The sequence below is a fragment of the Muscardinus avellanarius genome (assembly GCF_963383645.1).
Source record: "Muscardinus avellanarius genome assembly, chromosome: 9".
NCBI classification, from domain to species: domain Eukaryota; kingdom Metazoa; phylum Chordata; class Mammalia; order Rodentia; family Gliridae; genus Muscardinus; species Muscardinus avellanarius.
In genome coordinates, this window is record NC_137795.1 from 62,318,728 (window position 1) to 62,340,332 (window position 21,605).

A 21,605-nucleotide genomic window follows, 5' to 3' on the forward strand; every position below is an offset into this window, starting at 1 on the left:
AGCAGAATTGCTGAGTCATTTCATAACTCTTAATGTTTTGAGAGACTCCCAAACTATTTTTCAATGGATTTACCATTTTACAATATAGTCAGAAAGATATGGGTGTTTTCGTTTTTAAATACTGTAGCTTACAGTTGTTCTAATCTGTCTTTTTCAATATGGTGGATGTTTACTGGGATCTGATTGTCATTTGAGTTGCATTTTTCTAATGACTGATGATGTTGAACATTTTTAATATTATTTTCTTATATTCTAAAAATAATCTTAAATTTTTGTTATTATTTTCTTCATTTATCTTATTTTTCCTTTATTCCTCCATCTTTTATTTCAACGTTTAACCTCTGAATTGCTTTTATAAATTTTCTTGTCTGTTTTTCCCGTTTTCTAATTATTTTTTCTTTTAACTCAGTGTTGAGGAATATTTTCTTAACTTTGTGTTCCATTTATTCTATTGAAAATTAAAATTTTTAATTTCTAATACTATTAATTTTAACATATTTTTTCAGAACATTCCATTAATAACATTCTTTTTTTTTAAAGTTGTAATTCTCACCAAAAATACTAATCATAGTCTATCTTAAGTTTTTCGGTCCACAAAACTTTGTTATGCCAAGTTGTTGTTCTGTTTTAGATTGTTTTGGTCTCAATTTAAAAAATTAATATACTTTTTGAGGTATGTACCAGGGATTGAACCCATTTTTATTTTGTGTACCTTCTAGTTTCAATTGCAGTTAGCATTCTACCTCCAGGCTATACCACCAACACTTTTTATTTTTTGTTCTGACACAGTGTCTTGCTAGGTTGCTGAGCTCTGCATTGCTAAGGCTGTCCTTGAATGCAGTCCTTCTGTCTAAGCCTTTTAAGTACTGGGATTACAGGGTGTACCATCACACCTGACTGGCCTCAATCTTTAGTATTAGATTAGATAGATGGTGCAGAAACAGCCCAAATGTGAACTCTGGGTTGTGTGGGTAGCTGTTTGACCATGGATTTCACCGTAGGAATTGACCAAGTCATTTCATTTTGTTGAGAAACCCTTGATGTCAGAAGCCATCTGCCCTGCAGTGATATAAAATTCTTAGTGAAGACTCTTCTGAATCCCTGCCTGGAATTTAGGTGCTACTCTTCTGGAACCAGAAAGAGAGTGGTCGGACTCCACTTAATTCTGTTTCAGAATGGTTTCTCTGTTCTTGCATTATCAATTTAGAGCCAACTATGTGTTTGAGAATGGAGACCTAAGGATTCAATAATTACTGAACAGACTCTACCATTTTTGTGTCTTAAGCATCCGTCTGTAGACCTTCTGTTCTTTCCTACATCATGGTGCCACAAATTCCCCAGACTTTTGTTTTGTGTGTCGTGTTGCTTATGGGCTTTCTCTGTTGCCAGTTTAGTATTCGATTTGTCTGATTTTGTTTTTCTGTGCTAATTTTCCTGCTGTTTTGGTACACCTAAATTTTGGTGAGTATGGAATCAGCAGAGTACAGGGTAGATGTGTGCATTCAGTTTGCTATCTTTATATTGGAATTTCATCCATTTTATCCATTCTTAATAAGTTTAAATATGAACAAATGCTTAAGCCTATTATTGTGTAAACCACTACATAATTAGGTACTTTTTTAGGTACTTAATGTTGTGAAGCATGTAAGTCTTTGCTATTTATCAGTTGTCAGGGTTTATTAAATTTGGCAGTGGGAGTGGGAGTGAAGACATTTGAATTAATTGTCATTAAATTATTTTCTAGTCCTTTAAATTTTAGGCACACAAATAGCATCTGAAGTGAGAGTGTCTTTATTAGGCTATACTATCTTGATAGAAAATATTAATGCTTGTTAATTGGCCTATTAGTCGTAACTTTGGTGTTTATAACCTGGTTATGATGAGTATGTGATAACAACACAGGTTTGGATACCCATTCATATGCTTGATAGAATTTTTAAAAGCAAGAATAATATGTTTATAAGTTTCTGTATAAGGAAATATATGACAGTGTGATTGTAAAACATAATTTTTCAGGATGCATATATTTTTAACTTTGCATTTTTTTGAAGATTTAAAGAAGTTTATTAAAAAGATAGAAATACAGAGGATAGGTACAGCTCCATACCAGACTGGCATGGAGGAGTGACTCGAATGAATACACCCTCCCTTTGCATTTTTATTTTGTATATTATTAACAATTTCACTTTTAGAGAATGAACTTCAATGTTTTGAGTTAACATTGAGCTTCAGTGAGTAATTTACTCTTCACATCCAACTCAGTTATAAATCCTCAGCAGATGCTCATATCTCATTTCTGTTTTATAATTCATGAACTAAAAATCTTAGCTATTTGCTAAGTAAAAAATTTCCACCCTTTGGAATTTTTTTTTCTTTTCTCTTGGATCTTTGTTTTAAAGCTCTGGCTCTCAATTATTAGATTCTCTTTCAGCTTTTGTTGGGAACATTCAGAAGATTAAGTTGATTCTCTCTTCTATTTCATTACTCTTTTTACTTAAATAAGGAAGTTAGAAGAAGCAAGAAAAGAGAATGTTGATAATCTAATTAGAATTTGAAGAAATATATTGAGGAAAGCTGTCTAAGTGTAACAACTAGGTAGGCAACAGTGCTGGAAGGATGAGGCATGGGAAGAATATGATTAGTCATAGAATATATTTATTAGAAGAAAGGAATAGAGGTCTCTATTTAAAATTTAGCTATTTTTCAGTTGATTGAAAAATTTCATGAATTGAGTGACAAATTGTGAAGGGTTCAAAGGGCAACTTTATCATTCTTCTTTTTTTTTTTTTGGTCATTACTGCATCTGTATATGATGAATGGGCAGCTAGTCTCCCTGAGGTCTGGGACAGGTTTTTCATTTTTTGTACTTTCTAGTACCAATTGCAGTGGGCAGTCTATAAATCTTTGCCAATTTGATGTGGATATTTCCACAGAACAGAAGCACGGACATACGCATGTACATGCGCATGTGACAGAATATAGAATCATTTATCAAGATTTTCATTATAACACCCTTGTAGAGTGTGGCAGACGCGGAGAGATATGGTTGCACATCCTCTGTTAAGGGATAGCTCTCGGCCCAGCTTCAGGAACTAATGCCAGTGCAGTGACCCAAGCTCTTAGCTCCTCCAAGACCCGTCTCAGCAGCAGAAACTCATCCTGAGTGAGGTCCTACACTCACTGCCCCCATGTGCAGACTGAAAGGAGAAGGTGTAAACCCCTGGGCACTGCGTGCTGTGCAGGGCAGCTCTGGTGCTCGGTTGGCCAAGGATTAATGGCTAGCATCAAAGTTTGATTTTCATTAACCAGGCTCACTTTGTTTTCTTTCATTTCAGCTAATAAACCATTTTATTCCTTTTGTCTGGTAAGCATACTGTACCTTAGCCTTCACCTGGAGAATCCATCCTATATCAGAGTCATAAAGATTAATTTATAAAGACTTATGTTCAAGTGGTATTTTCTGCCCCAGGATCAGGAGAGCATTACCTGAATTTTTCTGGACAGTTAGTGTGAAATCTTTTATTCTTTTCCTTGAATTTTTTTCAGTTACTTTTGTATGGCAAATTATACCAAGTCAAGAGAATAGAGAGATATTTTTAGCTCTGATTCACTGATTAGATGTTGGCATAAAAGCATAAAACATGTACTGAGGAGCAATAATGTTGGTTTTTGCTCCTAGAAGTTTCAAGATTCATACTCAACACATCAACTGTATTTGCCAAATATGTCAAACTCCTGGGAAATTTATTGTCTTTGAAATTTTTCAAGTGTCTAATAATTGAGGAAAAATTAAACTACTCTTTTTTTCAAGATGTCTAATTTCATACCCATGCCTAGGTTGGGATGAGGCATATTTTCTTGATCTATAAATTGAGCAAAGCTAGTAGCAAAAAAGAGGAGAAAGAGTGATGAGTTTATCTTTGGCTTTTTTTCTAACACAGCCAAGTCAGGAATTTGACATTTGGCTATAGATGCTTGGAAATAGTTCAGAATCCTAGAACTCAAGAGTTTTGGGGTCCCCCCACTCTGTGGTCAGAGTTCTTTTTGTTTGCTGTTAAAAGAGCTACTTAAGCTGGGTGTGGTGGCACATGCTTGTAGTCCCAGCATTTGGGAAGCTGAGACAGGAGTATTGCATTTCGAGGACAGCCTCAGCTACTTAGTGAGGTCCTCTGCAACTCAGTGAGACCCTGTTTCAAAGTAAAGAATAAAAAATAGGGCTGGGGTGTATCGCTCGGAGTTAGAATGCCCCTGGATTTCATCCCCAGTGCCACAAAAAGCCATTTAAGACTTTTTTTTTATGATTTGTGGAGGGTCTTAACTGTACATTTAACTACTATTCAGTTTTTTTGTGCCATACAGCATCATACTCTGTAGATAAAAATGTCAATTAAAAATATAATTAGTATGATGCTTTTACTCACTGAGTTTGAAAAACCTAAATTATTTTTGACTCTTTATATATATATGTATTAAAATAATTTTTAAGACATCTTTTAAAAATATTTTATTTAGAAAACAGACTTTTATTTAAAATTACTTATGCTGCAGGTATTCTATAGGAATAGAAATGTAAGTTGTCTCTTTCATCATAAATAACATATGTATCAGTATCACACATTTTATATACTTTGGTGTTTGCTGTAACTTTCTCTGAAAGCTTTGTCATTCTGTATTATATATTACTTCCACCTAGGAAGATTTAGATGAATTCTACATTTTTAATATAAATTTATTTTTCAAGAAATTTCCCCCATTCAAGACCTTTCTGATTCGTTATATATGGAAGTCTGTAGCTCACAACCTTTATTCCATAAATAATCAGACATTCATGAACATGTTGAAGGAGTCCACTGGATTTTACACTGTAAAATCTTAGTACATTGTTTTTAATGCATTCTTCAATTGTCTTGGGAAAAAGCTTCCTAAAATTGTTGCCAGTAGGTTGAGTGATATGAACAGGATATAAATGTTTACTTAAAAGAAGAAAGAATATAGTGGTTTTTATCTGATGGTCAATTTTATTTTCCCAATTACTCAATTTCCCCATTTCCTCAAGCTCCTAAGTGGTGAATATTTTTATTCAATTTTATACACTTTATTATCCTTCACTCATAAGAGTTTGAAAACTGATGCTGATTTTCAGGTGGTATTCTAAAAATAAGATGGATAAAAAAAAGTTACAATTATTTCGTATTTTCTTTTTGATGATGTACATTAGAATTATTCTTAAAATTAAGAATAATGTTTACCTAAAGCTTATGACAGTATAGTTCATATAGTATTATAAGCCACATCTTTAGTCTCACCAGTCCCTATGTGGTTATTATTCTTACCTATAAAACTAAACTTAGGGAAAAATAAATAAATAAACAAAAAGCTCCTAGCCAGCATGGTATCTTACTTGGGAGCCTGAGGCATGAGGATCACAGGTTCATAGCCAGCCTCAGAAATGTAGAGAGGCTCTTATCAACTTAGTAAGACCCTGTTTCAAAATAAGAAATAAAATAGGGCAAGGGTGGAGCTTGAAAGTAGAATTCTCTTAGGTTCATTCAGTCCCCAGTAAACACGCGTACACACATGCACATTTTTTCTATCTGACTTGTAGCTCACAAAGTTATTCCAGAACAGCTATTTTTATTTTCTTTATCTCCCCTCCCACTTTTTTTTTGTCTTCTCTCTTCCTCTTTGTTTCTAACTCATTTCCTTTTTATTTCTCTCGCCCTGTAATTTTTGGTTCATCTATTTTCTAGCAGGGCAGCTCCTAAAAGTGTTTTCAGAGTGAGAGCGATTCCATTTCCTTTTTGCATTCTCTTCCATCTCAAGTTTTGAGTCCAGAATTTTTTTTCTGTGGCCCACTTTAACCTTTTCTGTTTTCAAATTCTTGAAAAAGTTGAACAGTCAGAACATTTCATTCTTTATACTCATTAGCGTTTTGTTGTTGTTGTTGTTGTTGTTGTTGTTGTTGTTAAAAAAGGAACCTAGTGTCAAAAATAGCATAAATGCCTTTTTAAAATGGGCATTTGATTTTGACACCATTAAAATTTTTTCTGTGGCTTCCGCTTGTATGTGGCCGGCCTCCGGCACATAAACCATACTGGATAGCTCCTTCCTCTAGTTCAAACATTGTTCTAGTGCTGGAATAGTGTATGATTTTTGTAGACTGTCTTCCAGAAAATGCCCACAAATTCCTTGAAACGCCTCAAAAGTATACATTGAATTTCTTTTGATTTAAAAAGAAAACTATTTTTACCTGATAGAAGTTTCATAAAAGTACACTGATACAGATCAGCATATAGGTATGTTTGGATTTGGGGTTGGTTTTAAGAATTAGCTGCCACAATATTGAAACTGCTTGAGACACCAGCTATTGGAGCATTAATGTCTGTTTCTTTCTTTTGGGGGGGGGAGGGGGTGGTACTGGGGATAAAATCCAGGGGCATTCTACCTCTGAGCTACACCTCCAGCACTATTTTTTTTGGTGGTACTGGGGTTCCTGGAAACCCTTCTACCTCTGGGCTACACTCCCAGACCCACTTGGAAACAGGGTCTCTTAAGCCAGCAAGGGTGGCTTTGAACCAGCATGATCCTCCTGTCTCCACATCCCAAGCACGGGGATTACAAGCATGTGCCACCATGCCCGGCTTCCAGCACTATTTTTTATTTTTTATTTTGAAACAGGGTCACACTGAGTTGCAAAGACCGCACTAAGTAGCTGAGGCTGTCTGTGAACCACGATCCTCCCGGCTCAGCCTTCGGAATGCCAGAATCACAAGCGTGCGCCATCACGCCTGGCTTTGTCTGTTTCTTTTTATCAGAGAAGGATGGCTTGGAAGAAGCTTATCGCCCTGGCAGGACTGACCAATCTGTCTTCCTGTGATGTCATTGCCAAAAGTCAAATAGTCAGGCTTTTTGTTTTAATGGAGGACATTTCTCAGGTTGCTGGTTTTACATGATGGGAACATGCTTGGAAATGCTTCAGGTTTCAGTCACTAGCTCCAGGCTGTTCATGAATTTTGGATTCAGAAATGACAGCTAAAACCATTTAGGCAGAGTTATGAGACAGCCACATATATAGGTTTACTATTACCCAGAGAGGAGAATAAATTATATGATTAAAAAGTGGTAGATAAGTTAATTGGGAATAAATTGCAGCATCGTGGTTATTATGGAAGAATTTTGGGTTGAACTACTTTATATGTTAAGGCTCTTTACCCTCCCTTGGGAATATGTATGTGTGGCTTACAACCAGATAAAACTAATTAATCCAGAAATGGACTTTGGAATGTGTAAAATAAGTTTACACAAGCATGGAGAAATAGTTGAGTATAACACATCTTTGTGTGATGGTGGGCTTGACTAGAATATGGTCTGTCTTGTCCTTCTATGTCTTATAATGTAATTTGAAGCATAATATTTAGTTGTAATTAGAATCTCAACTTCAGAGCAAAGAGATAACACTTCTATACTGGTTCATGACTCTCCTGTCTTTGTTGATTGAATCAACAGGGGATTCTAATGCATTAGTATAAAGCTCAAGTAATATTTGACTATATATATAAAGCTTTTTATTTTTGAACCACTGTTTTAAAAATGGGCTCCTGATATACAGAGGGTACAAACTTCCCCTGTGAAATATTCTGAATGCCTGTGACTATATGTAAAAGGGTAGGTTGGTTAAAGGTTTCTTTTCATTTTTTCCTCATTAATGAATAATTCTCATGTTTTGGAACTCACAACATTATCATTTATGATTCGGGAGTAAAATAGATGAGTACTTTAAGACTTAATAAAGAAAAAATATACTTTCGAAGTCAATTTAAATCTGTGAACTACATGTAAAAGGAATTTGAACCTAACTGCTCAGTAATTTGATGCTTTAATTCTTACAGCAATATGGGCTGATTAAAATGGAGATTATACCTAGAGGAAAATGACAGCAATTGCTGTAGAAGAAAGGAAGCCTTCCCTCTATAAGTTTTCTTCAATTCCCTCTGGCAGCCACAATTCCCCAGGGAATTATGGCTATAATGAACTACAGGTGAAATAGATTAAAGACTACAATCATAGTGTGTTCTTTCCAGCCCGTACGTAACCAGCCTTCTAGAGCAGCTTTGGTGAGCGCAGGCGTGTGTGGGTTGTTTGTGTCCCAGGCAGAGGACAGCGGTAATGAACACACCATTGGCAAGTGTGGAGCACCCCGGCCACACTCGATTCTTTGATTGCACGGTCATTGCATAACTTATGAGACAACATAAGATACCATGAAGAGTGGAGGGGAAGGAAATTACTGCCCCTTTTCCTTCTGAAAATTGCAGATTTCTTGATATCATCCCTTGCCATCAAGAGAGCTATCTAAAGGTTCTCTATAGTGAGTCGCTTACCTGGTTGAGGTTAGGGTGTCTATAATCAAACATGGATGTGTACTTACTGGGGGGTTTCTTCTTCTTCTTCTTTTTTTTTTTTGGTACTGGGAAAGGAACCCAGGGGCATTCTACCTCTCAGCTACACCCTCAGTACTTTTTTTTTTTTTAGTCTTTTATGAAATAGGGTCTCACTGAGTTGCAAAGGGCCTAAGTGGCTGAGGCTGTCTGCAAACCTCAATCCTCTGATCTCTGCCTCTCAAATGCTGGGATTACAAACGTGTGCCACCATGCCCAGCTGAAGCTTCTTGTTTTCTATGTGTGGTACTGGGAATAGAACTCAGAGGCATTTTACCTGTGGGTTATATCCCAGCCTTTTTGATGTTTTGTTTGGAAACATTGTCTTGCTGTGTTGCCATGGTTCTTGCTAAGTTGCTGAGGCTGCCTTTGAACCTGCATCCTATTGTCTCAGCCTCCCAAGTATTGTGATTGCAGGTGTGTACCACCAAGCCTGGTTTAGGTAGCTTCTTAAATAAGAGAAGGAAAGACTGTGTCTTTCTGTGCTTTCAACTTGCAAATGTTATTAGCTGGCTCATAACATTTCCCTGCTCTCTTCCTTTTCCTGCTTCCTTCCCTTCCTCCCTTTCTTTCTTTCTCTCTCACATTTTTGTTTTTTATTTGTGTGATTCTGAGAATCAAATTCAGGGCCTTGCACATTCTCAATACATGCCGAGCTTTGTATCCAGCTCTTATCCCAGCTTTTAAAAATCATGCTTCTACTTAATTTTTTGTTGTATAAATCAAGTTTCAAGTCATTGAATTTTGGGGTTCAACTACAAAATAAACAAGTCTATCTGTTAAAAATAGTCAGATTTGTTTTTATCTTCTGTATCCTTGCATTTTCTTATGCTTATGAAAGAGGGTGTTTTTGGTTATAAAAATGACACCAAGCTTGAAATATACTGACTTTCCTCTCACAGTTAAATGGAAAATTAAATGAAACAAGTGAAGCATGCAGAGGCTATGCTTACCAAACTTCAAAATGAGGGCTTGTGTTGGCTGTCTCTTTGAGAAAACTGCCTTATTTTAGCCTCATTGCTTAAAAATAAGGCTGTGCTATTTTCAGTCCAATATTTTGGCAGTGCTTCTGAAGAACATATTAACTGACAAACGTTGTGGACATCATAGTTTGCGTGGCAAGAACATGGAAGCCCATGTGTGTGCTCAGGAAGGGGCTTCTTTTGCTTAATGAGGAAAGTCATGGCTAATGCAAAAGCAGAATTACCCTGAGGAACTGGATACTTCTTGACAGGAGGTTTGAAATATACTTATATGCATATCATTGAAATTATCCAAGACTCAGTTCTGTGAAAGTGCATGTGAGTAAAGGTTCTTTTGATTTCCTGAGGTTTGATTATCTGAAGGATCACTTATTAGACAACCTCACTTCATGAATAACCAGTTAAGTAAAGTGAAAAGACACAGGAACATGCCGAGTGGCAAAGCCTACTTAACGATTGCTCCAGATTCCTTGCCCTTAACCATCCAGAGCAATTGGAGGAGCGTGATGATTTGCTAGATATCCTCTGAATGGTTGAGAGAAGAGAGCAGCGAAGTGTGAATGAAAATGTCTGGGCACACAGACAAGAGAAACACACTTGGAAGAATGAAATGCTAACCCCAGGGGCTCCAGTTTTTTAACTAGATTTATCATTCATACTTTTTACTGCGATCCTTCCAAATATTCCTGCCTATTTTTTAATACTAAACACACTCCAAAAATATCTTTTCCTTCTCCTCTTCCTCCTCTCCAACACCTTCCCCTCCTCCTCTCTTCCTCCTCCTTCTCCTCCTCCTCCTCCTCCTCCTCCTCTTTTTGGTATTGGCGATTGAACCCAGAAGCTTTCTGATCTATGCCCCCAGCCCAATTTTTTTCCTTATTTGGAAACAGGTCTCATTAAATTGCAGAGGGCTTCCCTAAGTTTCTGAGGCTAACTTTAAACCTGCTATCCTGTTTTAGCCTCCTAAGTACTGGGATTATAAGCATGTGGCATCACACCTGGCTATCAATTCTTATTTCTTATAAACTTTAGCAATTTATATTTCATTTTAGAAATACATAAGATTTTTCTAGATGTCAAATATATGGGTTTAAAGATATTTGTGGTATTAGTTTTTAGTTCTCTATAGAATATTTGATATCCCTATTTGACAGGATAGGGCAATGAGTAATATAGAGTTAGAAAAAGTCAGTGTGAGGTCCAAAATTAATTCCTCGGTTTATTGAATGTATGAAAGAAAACTTTTACATAGTTACCCAGGAAAAACTCCATGGAATGCCCTATAATTTTATTGTAGGGTTTCATGTGTGTGGGGGTGGGGTGGGAGGGTGCTACTAATGACCCAAGTTACCTGGGCTCAATCTAACTGTGAGCTACACTCCAGCCTTACTTTATTTTTTACTTAAAAACAGATTCTCCCTAAGTGGCCAAGACCCTCACTAGATTGTTGAGGCTGACCTCAAACCTGTGATCTTCTTGTCTCAGCCTCCCTAACAGTGAGATTGCAGGAGTGTGCCACCATGCCTGGCTAATATTTTGGGGTTGTTTTTTAATGAGATTTTTGATATGTAAAACTGTTTCTACCTGTGTTTATTTTCTTCTCTGTGTATGGCACTTTGCCTGGATTATAGAGATAATAATTTCCAAATCAAACATCATTTCTGCTGTCATAGAGTTTGGCTTCGATTTATGAGTTAAACATCTTGGGTATGTCCTGGAGAAAGACATTTTGCCGCAGAATGTGTTCCATTGGCACTTTTTTTTTTTTTTTTTTTGGCTTTGCCCAACATACAACAGTGGGAACCTAAGGTTTTCTCAAGATCACAGAGAGGCCTCTGGAAGAAGTAAATGCTAAGTATGACATGGGAGAAGATGAGTGAAACCAGCCAATTGAAGGCCAAGGCGACACAAAACATTATGCAGCACTGTTCTTAAAAAGGACACGCAGCATATCTACCCTGGTTTCTGGCATGTCTCTTCTCTTCCCATTTCTATCTGTTCCGTTGTGTTTTGTGTCCTTGGTGATGAGTAGTACCCTAAGAAGGACTCAAGATCAGGAGTGAGGGAAGGCCCAGCTCTGCCTGGTGTCCTCAGCACTAGCCATCTGGCACGCAGTCAAAACTCAGTCACAGAATTTGAATTGTCATCAGGATGGTTCTGGAAAGGTTCTTGAGTGTGTTATAAAACTTGTAATTCCTCAGTAATTCAAGCCTGATAATCGAGCACAGAGCACAGGTGCTCAGGTGTCTCAGCTTTTACAGAATGATCATCTCACTTTTATGGTACCTTCCAATAAGAGAAAAAAAACCAAACTGTATAACTACCCTACAAGCCTTTTTGAAATTCTGTATAGTTTACAATATAAGCAGAAAAATAATTAAGAAGAAAAAATAATTATTGTCGAATTGAACTTGCCATACTTAAAAAATAACAGCATAAAATGTCATTTGGGGATATTCTTTTAAACATATTGTTGTCTTTTATTAAGATATAATTTGGAAATATTTCTATAATATATAAAATCTATTTAATCAAGTATATTCAAGAATTCTGGAAAATTGAAATTATATTTTTGGTAAATATAAACATGGGAAAATTAAATAAGTCCAAAGGAAAATTTTACTAACATAACAGATTTGTTGTATTTTAGTCCCACATAAATAATAATAACAGCTGCACTTGGAAAATAGGGGATAATTAAAATTGTAATTGCATTGGTTGTTTTCTTTAGATGAAGTGTACAGATATATATTTAATGAGGAAAAAATTGGACACTTAACAAATTATGGACATGTATTCTTTTTAATACACAGATATGTTTAACATATAACCACAGGTAAAGATAATTATTGGCTTGTGGTTAAAAATGAAGATGGGGGAGTAGGCAGGTGCTTAAAGTAAAAATTCACCCACTTGTCTTCTATTTGCTTTGTTCAGAAGGTAATGGTGACTTTGAAGTAGAAAAATATTGATTCATCATCTTATAGCCAGAGGGATATTAATACATTTTTCCTTTTCTTTTCTAGCACACTGATTTATGTCAGTACATGGACAAGCACCCTGGGGGGCTCCATCCAGATAATGTGAAGGTAGGAAAAGAGATTTTGAAGCCAAGTGTGAGCATTCTTCATATGCATTCTTTAAACTTAAAAAAAATCTGTGTAAAGAGAAAAAAGAGGGGAAAGCACGAGTCATTGTTTCAGTTTAGTTAGCAGAAACCATGTTTTATCATATAATATTTTCGTTGGAGAATTTTATTTAGATCTTACCCTATTTTTTCCTCTGTGGAGACACATTTGCCAACAATCAGTGGGATACACTAGAATCCTATTATGACGGTATGTTCAATAAAGAGGAGTGTGGTAACTGTGTCTTGGAACCCATACTGAAATACTAATTGATTTCAACAGAAAGCATTGTTTTGATTGAAACAGTGTTATGGTGGTTCATTGTGCATAATTTTGTAATATCTCTGTTTTGTTTTTGTTTTGTTTGTGTTTCTGGGGCTCAGCCCCAAGGCCCCAGGCTTACTAGACGAGCATCTATGACAAAGCTGAGCCCACATCCCCTTAATTTTTCATTTGTCTGTACAAAGAGATAAAAGCAGCTCTACTTCTTACTATTCTTTTTCATTTACTTTACTAGGATGATGACTATATGTTAAAAGAAACAAGTTTCTCTAAGATTTGACTTACAGGAGATTCTTCTTAGTATATATTAGGGATTAGAAGATATCCAAGTTATATCTGAAGACTTAATAATGTGCTTACAGTTTATAATTCACATGACTACAACTTCTGACCCTAAGAACCAATTGAGTATTGTGGATATATTTGAAGTAAAATGATTCTTCTCCATTTCTTCCCTTCATTATCTCAACCAGTCTTGGCAAAACTTTTTTGTACCTTTCCCTTTATTTGCATAAGTATATATGTACATATGTTTGTGTGTTTCTTTTTCCTTTATAATAATGTATATTATATTTTATAAGTTATTTTTAACTTAATGTATATTATAGGTATATTTGAGATCAATATACAACCATGTAGCTCAGTTCTCCTAATAACTATATTATTCCATGGTATGAATAAACCATAATTTTTCATAGTTTTTTATTCATTATTTTTTTCAATTAATTCTTTTTTTTTTTTTTTTGGTGGTACTGGGGTTCCTGGAAGCCCTTTTACCTCCGGGCTACACTCCCAGACCTATTTTTTTATATTTTGAAACAGGGTCTCGTAAGCCAGCGCGGCTGGCTTCGAACCTGTGTGATCCTCCTGTCTCCGCCTCCCAAGCGTGGGGATTACAAGTGTGCTCCACCACGCCCATTGTTGCTATTATAAATGATTCTAGATTATATTAGTATAAAACCTTTATACTCTTATTTTTCTTGAACACATACTTAATGGATTTCATTTTTGTTTGTGGTACTGGGAATGGAATCCAGGGTTCTTCTACCTCTAGGCTATACTCCCAGACCTATTTTATATTTTATTTGGAAACAGGGTGTCATTAGAACCTCACTAAGCTGCTGAGGTTGGCTTCGAACTTGTGATCTTCCTGTATCATGTACTGGGATTAAAAGAGTATGCCACCACACCTGGCTAACTTAATGGATTTCTTATTAGAGCAAAGGTGTGGGTTCTGTATTAGTGAATTTGAGTAGAAGTTTCATCCACATGATTACAAACTACAGAAGGACTGTGCTCCTAGCATTGACTATAACTGATCATTTAAATTTTTATCACTCATCTGAATAGGAATGGAATGTTCTCTGTCTTGGCATTTGACCATTGGTGACATTGAGCTTTTCATGTTTTCATACCTTTTGTAATTCTTCTTTTATGTGTTGTCTATTTTCCTATTGGTTTATTTTACCTTTTCTCAATAAATCATAGATTCTTTTACTATTTGTGACATTCATAATGAAAGTTTTACGGTGGTCAGTTATACAATTTAAAAATATAAAAGAAACCTAGGAACTCTGACCAAATGGTCTTTTTAAAATAAATGACCAAATCAATATAACACAGTCTGTTAATTTTTATATATCCCCTTTTTGTTATACTTTTATTAATAAATTTTATTTTTTAATTTATTTTAAGTTTACAACTTTTTATTTGTATTTCTTAAAAATCTATATCTATTGCCATAGATTTTTAGTAGTTGAGGAAAAAATGATAACAGATAAAGATATTTGTTTTATTAAACTTGCCCATGTTTAAATCTAACTCTAACCATTAATATCAGGACCTAAACATTATTTTATCCTTTTTCTAATGTTAAAAACATCTCAAATTCTCTCATTTATACATTCACATGTTTCCTTAGGGTTCATTGGGTTAAAAAAATCAATAGTACAATTTATCCTTCTTCCTCTTTCCCCCTCTTATCCTGGGAATATATAGCAAGCTCATGCAGGAAGACCATTATCTCTGAGGAGCCCAGAGATCTAAGATATGGTGGAAATCAGCAGGTATCATGACCTTTGACTCCCAGCCTCAAGTTCAGTGATAGGATGAAGATCAAAGAACAGACTCTACCTTTTCAAAGAGCCATACCATAACTGGGCTTTATTATCACAGTTAACATTTCTCAATAACTCTCTATGTGTTGTTAGGTCTGGGTAAGTGTTGGTGAAGATTTTCATCAGTGAAACAAAGACAGAAAGCTCCTTCCACAAAGCATCTCAGTTCTCAGCCCTTCTGTCCCCAGAACAGCCTCAGTGGCGATTTTGGTTGCATTTTCCATACATTCTGCTTCTCCCTTTGCATTTGATTTTACCTTGTCTAATGGTTGTGGGGAGATGCAAGCATATTGGCTTGCTGGTTTTTAGTAATTAGATATACTCCTTTAAACTGTTCCAGCAGCTCTCATCAAGTGTCACCTTTCATTTCCTGACCATTCATCATACTTCAGACACTTACTGCTCTCGATGCTACTTCAAATCCAGGTTGCACTGTGGCAATAAACAGACTTTGATGCTGAGAATGCTGGCACCTCCTACAATGTGGAGAGAAATCTTGAGATGTGTAGTCAACATAGAAATGATGATGATGTAATTGGATTTGATACCTTCAGTGATTGTAGATGTTGTTTACATACAGCAGGGGTTATTTCTACTCACACATTGTCCCATATGATTACTGATTGATGTCTAAAATAATGTGATATGATTTACCTCATTGTAGATCTTTTTGACTAGTTGAAAGGAAGCAACATATATTGATATATGGGTATCCCTTTCCCCATAGCTAGTAAAATCTTGGGCTCCATAAGGATTTTGTAAGATATACTAAGTTGCCTCAGAGTTTAGAATGTTTAAGGGGACAAGAATCTTCTGTAATCATCTAAGAGTTCTTCAAACTTGGACTCCACAGAAGAGAGTTCTGGGGAGATTTTATATGTATATTTTCTTTTCACCTCACTGAATCACAATCAAAGTAAAATATTCTTTATGTAGGAAAAACAGACATCTGCTCTGATGACAAGGGGAGAGCCCGGAGCTGCTCCGTGACCCGCCGGGTCCCTTCCCCTTCCGGGAGCCCTGCTTGGCCCCCACCACCTGGAGGGCTTGTGCCTTTGCTCGGGGCCCCAGCATGTTTCTCTCTTCACAACCTGAAGGGCCTCTGTCCCTTGCTCCTCAGTCTGCCTTCAGAGAACAAGTGAGTTCGCTGGAGCTTTTCATGTATCCCAGAGCAAAAGGAGGTGACAGTAAAGACCCCATTCAACAAATCAGTAGCTTTTAATACTCAGAGTTGCTTGTATGGATTAGATACTGAAAAATATAAAAGAAAATGTTGAAAGAAATTGTCCTTAATAGTCTCGAAGTGGTAAAAGAAGAAAAGAAGAGAGTGCATCAATAAAACTTTTTTTTTTTTTTTGGCAGTACTGGAATTGAACCAAAGAGTGCTTTATCACCATTTTTATTTTATTTTGAGAGTTTGAGATGGGATCCCACTAAGTTGCCCAGGCTGTGATGTGTCATTTATTTATTTATTTATTTATTTATTTATTTATTTATTATTTTATTTTATTTATTTGGATACTGATGATTGAACTCACAGGCTTTCTACTTCTGAGCTACACTCCCAGCACTAAATATTTTCTTTTGAAACAGGGTCTTGCTAGGCTGCTGCGAGTCTCGCTCAGTTGTCATGGCTGGTCTTAAACTTATGATCCTCCTGTATCATCCACCCAAGTCCTGGGATAATAGGAGTGTGCCACCATGCCTGGCAATGTGTTGTTTTTAAAAAGTAGAATTTAGTGAATGAAACGGAGCTTTTAAAAATTACAGTTATAACAGATTAAATACAATAACATTAATGGATGGGAAGATAGAGTTGAAGAATATTTCCAGAAAGAATAAAATATAGAAAAATAGGAAAGTAGCCGGGCGTGGTGGTGCACGCTTGTAATCCCCGCATTTGGGAGGCAGAGACAGGAGTAGGTTTGAAGCCAGCCTCGCTGGCTTAAGAGACCCTGTTTCCCAATAAAACGTATAAAATAGGTCTGGTAGTATAGCCTGGAGGTAGAAGGGCTTCCAGGAACCCCAGTACCACCAAAAAAAAAAAAAAAAAAAAAAAAGAAGAAGAAAATAGGAAAGTGTAAAGAATTAGAAATGCAGTCCCGGTAATCCAACATCTGAATAATTTGAAGAAAAAAAAGAGAGATTGAATTATTATATTAATTATTAAACTATTACTTTTTCTAGATGTGAAGAATGAGTTCTTAGATTTGATTTTTAGAATAACACATAGCTTCTGATTACATAGTAAGTCACAGCATTTAAATTCATTTTGTACTAATTTTCAGCAAAACATCTGTGAAAGTTTTATCATTTTTGAAGAATATCCCTTGTAAATACTGAAAGAAACAAGACAAAATGCCTGGATTCAGGGAAAATAGTTTGACACTCGTATTTATTATTGCAAAATGGCGCAAACACTTGTAATCCCAGTACTTGGGTGGCTTAGACAGGACAATAGCAGGTTCAAGGACAGCTTCAGCAAGTAGTGAGACTGTCATCAACATAGCAAAGCTGTTTCACAATGAACACTTTTAAAAAGGGCTAAGGATATAGCTCAGAGGTAGATTGTCCCATCAATCCCCAGTAAAACACACACACACACACACACACACACACACACACACACACATCTACATAAAATTATTTAAAGTCTAGAATTCTGTACAGACTGTCAATGAAGTATGAGGGTAGACAAATCATCTTAAGTTTTTCAAGTAATTGGAAATTTTGCCTACCTTCCATCCTGTCTGAGGTTAGTGTTGAATTGGTGAGTAACCACAAAGAAAAGAACATAAAATAGACCAAAGAACTAGGTCATTACAACAGAAAAAATACATTTTTATGCAGGGGGAAATATGTTATAAATTTCATGACAAAGCTATAAATATCATTTATAGGATCATAATATCTTAAACATTAAGTGTGGACATAATTAATAATAAAATAGCTAAAATTATTTTATTTTTAATTTGATCCTGCTGTAACCAAACCCATTCCAGGACCAGCCTTCTGGAATCATGGTCCATTCTGGCTCCCAGATTTCATAGAAAATAATGTCAAGATCATTGAGATTAATTTTTGTTAATGGGCCTTCTGACTCTGTCCTGTTCTTTCCCTTACACCACATGATTAATACATTAAATGAGTGTAATTAGCTTGTCACCTTACAAAAAGTCACATAGATTTATCAAAAATTTTATATTGAAGATAATAGTGATTCTATCTTTGAAGGTATGGAAAATTAAAATATAGCTGCAGCAAGTTAATGCCTTTGTGTTTTAGCATCTGGATTGTAGAGCATAACAGGAAACAGCTCTTATTACCATGTTGGTTTCCATGGCAGGACATTCACCTAATTATGCATTGGTTTTCCCTCTGTTTGCTAAGAGACAAGGCAGTCCTCCAGGGTTACAATTTAGGATCTGCACTGCAGGTGAAATTATTTTCCAAGAAGTCTGACTATGACATAATGACAGATGTCCCATGGGCATTTCTATTTGATGTATGAACATAATTTTTTTCATGTGGTGATATTTATTGTCACTTAGATCTATGAATACAAAATGAAGAATATCAGAATAATATTTACTAAGTTAACAGCTGTTCACAATGCTGTGCTAGATAGTAATTAAAAGAAAACGAGTTAAAATAAGACAGCATAATCTAAGAAGATGTGAAATTTAAGAAGATGTGAAATTTTTAAATTTTCATAAATTTAAGAAGATGTGAAAGCTAGGTGAGACCAACCATCATCTTTAAGGAGCATGTCCTTTTAACAACTCAGAAGGTCTATGTTTGGCTAAATACTTCAGAGGTCATTAAATGATCAGAATGGCATAAATATTTACTATTTAGCATGGCAAACAAAAGAAAGCACAGTGATCTAATTCATTCGCTTGTGAATTCGCCAGTTTTAACTTTTAGCTTTATCACTATGCAGCCTAACCATGTGTAGAAATGGTTTTACATATTTTTCCTGGATTGTAAATATGTATATATTTTTCTTTGTTTCTATTCCATATAGTCTTGTTTATTTAAGAATGGAAATATTATGCACTCGAAAATTGATTATCCTTAGTGTAATTTGGGCAGACTTTCTAGTAAATGCAGGGAGAACAGAAGAGCACACGGCTTCTGATTTTATAAGAAAATATTAAGTATTCAAAACTATTTTATGCTAATTTCCAGCAAAATAAACAGTTTATTATTTTGATGAATATTTTTTGTAATTACTGGAATTGAAGAAAAAATAAGTTCATGTTAACAATTCCTAGAATCACATTGCTACTTTAATTGCCCACAGATAATGTGTCTATTTTCAGTATGACATCCTGAAATAAATATTCACTATTAACTAATGTTTTTTTCTGAGCATTATAACTAATGTTTTTTTCTAAGCATTATATCAATTTTTAAAAAAATGAGTAATTTTAGGAATTAATTACTTGGAGGGCAATTTAAAACCTGAATCAAAAGCCTGGGGACATTGTCATTTTATAAATATTTATGATGATTAAAGGCACAGTAACTAATTTCTAGGACATGATAATTGGCATGTGGGAAACTGGTTAGAAAATATTTTGGAAAAGTATTTTATTTCCCCCCTTTTATAAACTATTTGCTTTGAATTATATTTGGGTTTGACTCTCATAGTTGAGTTGAATACAGAACTTGTATTAACTTGTGATTTTATAATTATTAGTGTTTTGAAAATTGATCTGAATTTTTTAAATGACCATCCCATTCAAAATTTCCTCTTTTATTTGATTTTTCACATATTCTTTAAAAATTAATAAGCATGAGAGAATGAAAATTAAGGGCCATAAGAGAAGATTAATTCATGCTGTCTTCAACTGACACCAGAAATGTAGGTGTTCAATTCTTATTACCATGATAAGATTGAATCTTCCTGTATTTTTATGTAATATATTTCCATTTCCATAATATAATGACTCTTCTAGAAGATTTCTTGCAAAACCACATTTGCCATTTTTTATTTTGAATAATTGAAAATGACCAAGTTAATTTTGAACTCCCTGCTTTATTCTCTAAAGTATCTGAAATCCTGTTGGCATAAAATTTTCTTTTCTTTTTTATTTCAATGGAGATGCTAATTAAAAAGATATCAGATTTATTGTGGCTGAAAAGTTTCTATATTTCGTTTGTAGTCCAGAGCACAAGCAGGTGTATCACAGTTAGAATAATGTTATGCCAAATTAAGATTGTCTTTTACAGATGGCACCAAGAATTGGTTTTTAAATGAGACTTTATAATGTTCAGATAGAAAATCAAATGACACCTGATTTTCTGCATATTCTTCATCAGAGCTCTCATTTAGCTCATAATGACTCCCTACTACATACTACTGTGAATATTATAGAGCCTTTCCTAATTCTGTATTTGGGAAAATATGATTATTTCATGAAGCCATTAAAAATGTTTTAAAAAATTTGTCACTCAGGCTCAGTGTCTGCTCTACTGAATGTTTTTATCGTATTTTCATTATATCAAAATAGTCCCCTATATTTAAGACATGGAGAATTAACAAAATAAAACAAAAATTTCTTTATCAGTGTATATTGTGTTAGACATCCAAGGGGAGCTGAGTCCTGAGTTCTCGGGTTCACACGGGGGGGCCAGGGTTCTGTTGTTTGGAACGTGTCTTTCGCATCCTGGGCATCATCTGATGATCTGCTCCTTAACAACATGGATGTAACAAAGGAACTGAGGCCAGTTAATTAAACAGTACACTCTTTCCTAGAGTGCTTCAAAGCCCAGGTTGAAAAGAAATCACTCCAAAGAATGATGAAACATAGACTATCGCTGGAAACGTCCTGTTTGACGCTGTAGTTGTGAGATGGAAGTAGTGAGTTTGAGCAGTGCCCCTTGGAAGCAGGAAACCCCATCCCCAGCTGGCCAACTTGTTCACCTTGCCTGCCTCCAGTCCACGATGGGTATTGCAAATACACCTTTGTTTGCGTATTTGCCACCAGGGACATAAAGTCTCAGGAGGGAATTCTGCCCGGAGTTTTTCCGATTGGCTTATTTCCTCATCCAAATGTAAATTTCAGTTACCTTACACCTCTCTAAGAGAATGTTGTGAAGGGTTGATCATATGTATTCAAATTCATATTTCTTTAAAGAAATATGGCATTCTATTTGACATCAGTTTTCCTTTGTGGCATAGCTTGCTTTGGTTAACTTTCTCCAAGGCTTTTAGATTTGGGATTCATCACCTTTGTTAAGCTTTCAGCCTGCATCTGTTTTTTTTTTAAATTTATATTACCTTTTTAAGTATTAAGAATTTCATGATGATTTAGTACCTAAGATGTTACTGTAGACAGGAAAAATGTCTACAGGCTTAAAATAATTTCATTTAAAATCATTTCAAGTCTAATATGTGCTCATTTTCATTTTGTGGGAAAATAATAGCCCTATATTTGGGGAATGTTGCGTACATTCTCAAACACAGTTGAGTAGAAAGTATCGCTGACTATCCCTTTATCGAACTGTATTTTGTGCTATTCTTCTGTAGTTGTAAAAAGTGCTCATCAGTCAGGTCCACTGTGTACTTCTGACAAACAAAAACTTGACAGTGATGGAAGAATATTTGAATTTCTTAGAATAAGCTTGGGAGGCTCAGACAGGAGGATT

At 35.3% G+C, this 21,605-nt stretch overlaps 1 protein-coding gene across 4 annotated transcripts in view; it reads left to right on the top strand.

Moving 5' to 3' along the window:
- The window catches only part of CDK14 (cyclin dependent kinase 14), a gene marked incomplete at both ends in the record, with an annotated part of 505,411 nt that overhangs the window by 279,627 nt on the left and 204,179 nt on the right, over nucleotides 1–21,605 (top strand). For all 4 annotated transcript variants that reach the window (XM_080700879.1, XM_080700880.1, XM_080700881.1 and 1 more), the window contains one exon: nucleotides 12,448–12,510. In XM_080700879.1, the coding sequence (XP_080557005.1) occupies nucleotides 12,448–12,510 (63 nt within the window). The remainder of the gene's footprint in view (nucleotides 1–12,447; nucleotides 12,511–21,605) is intronic.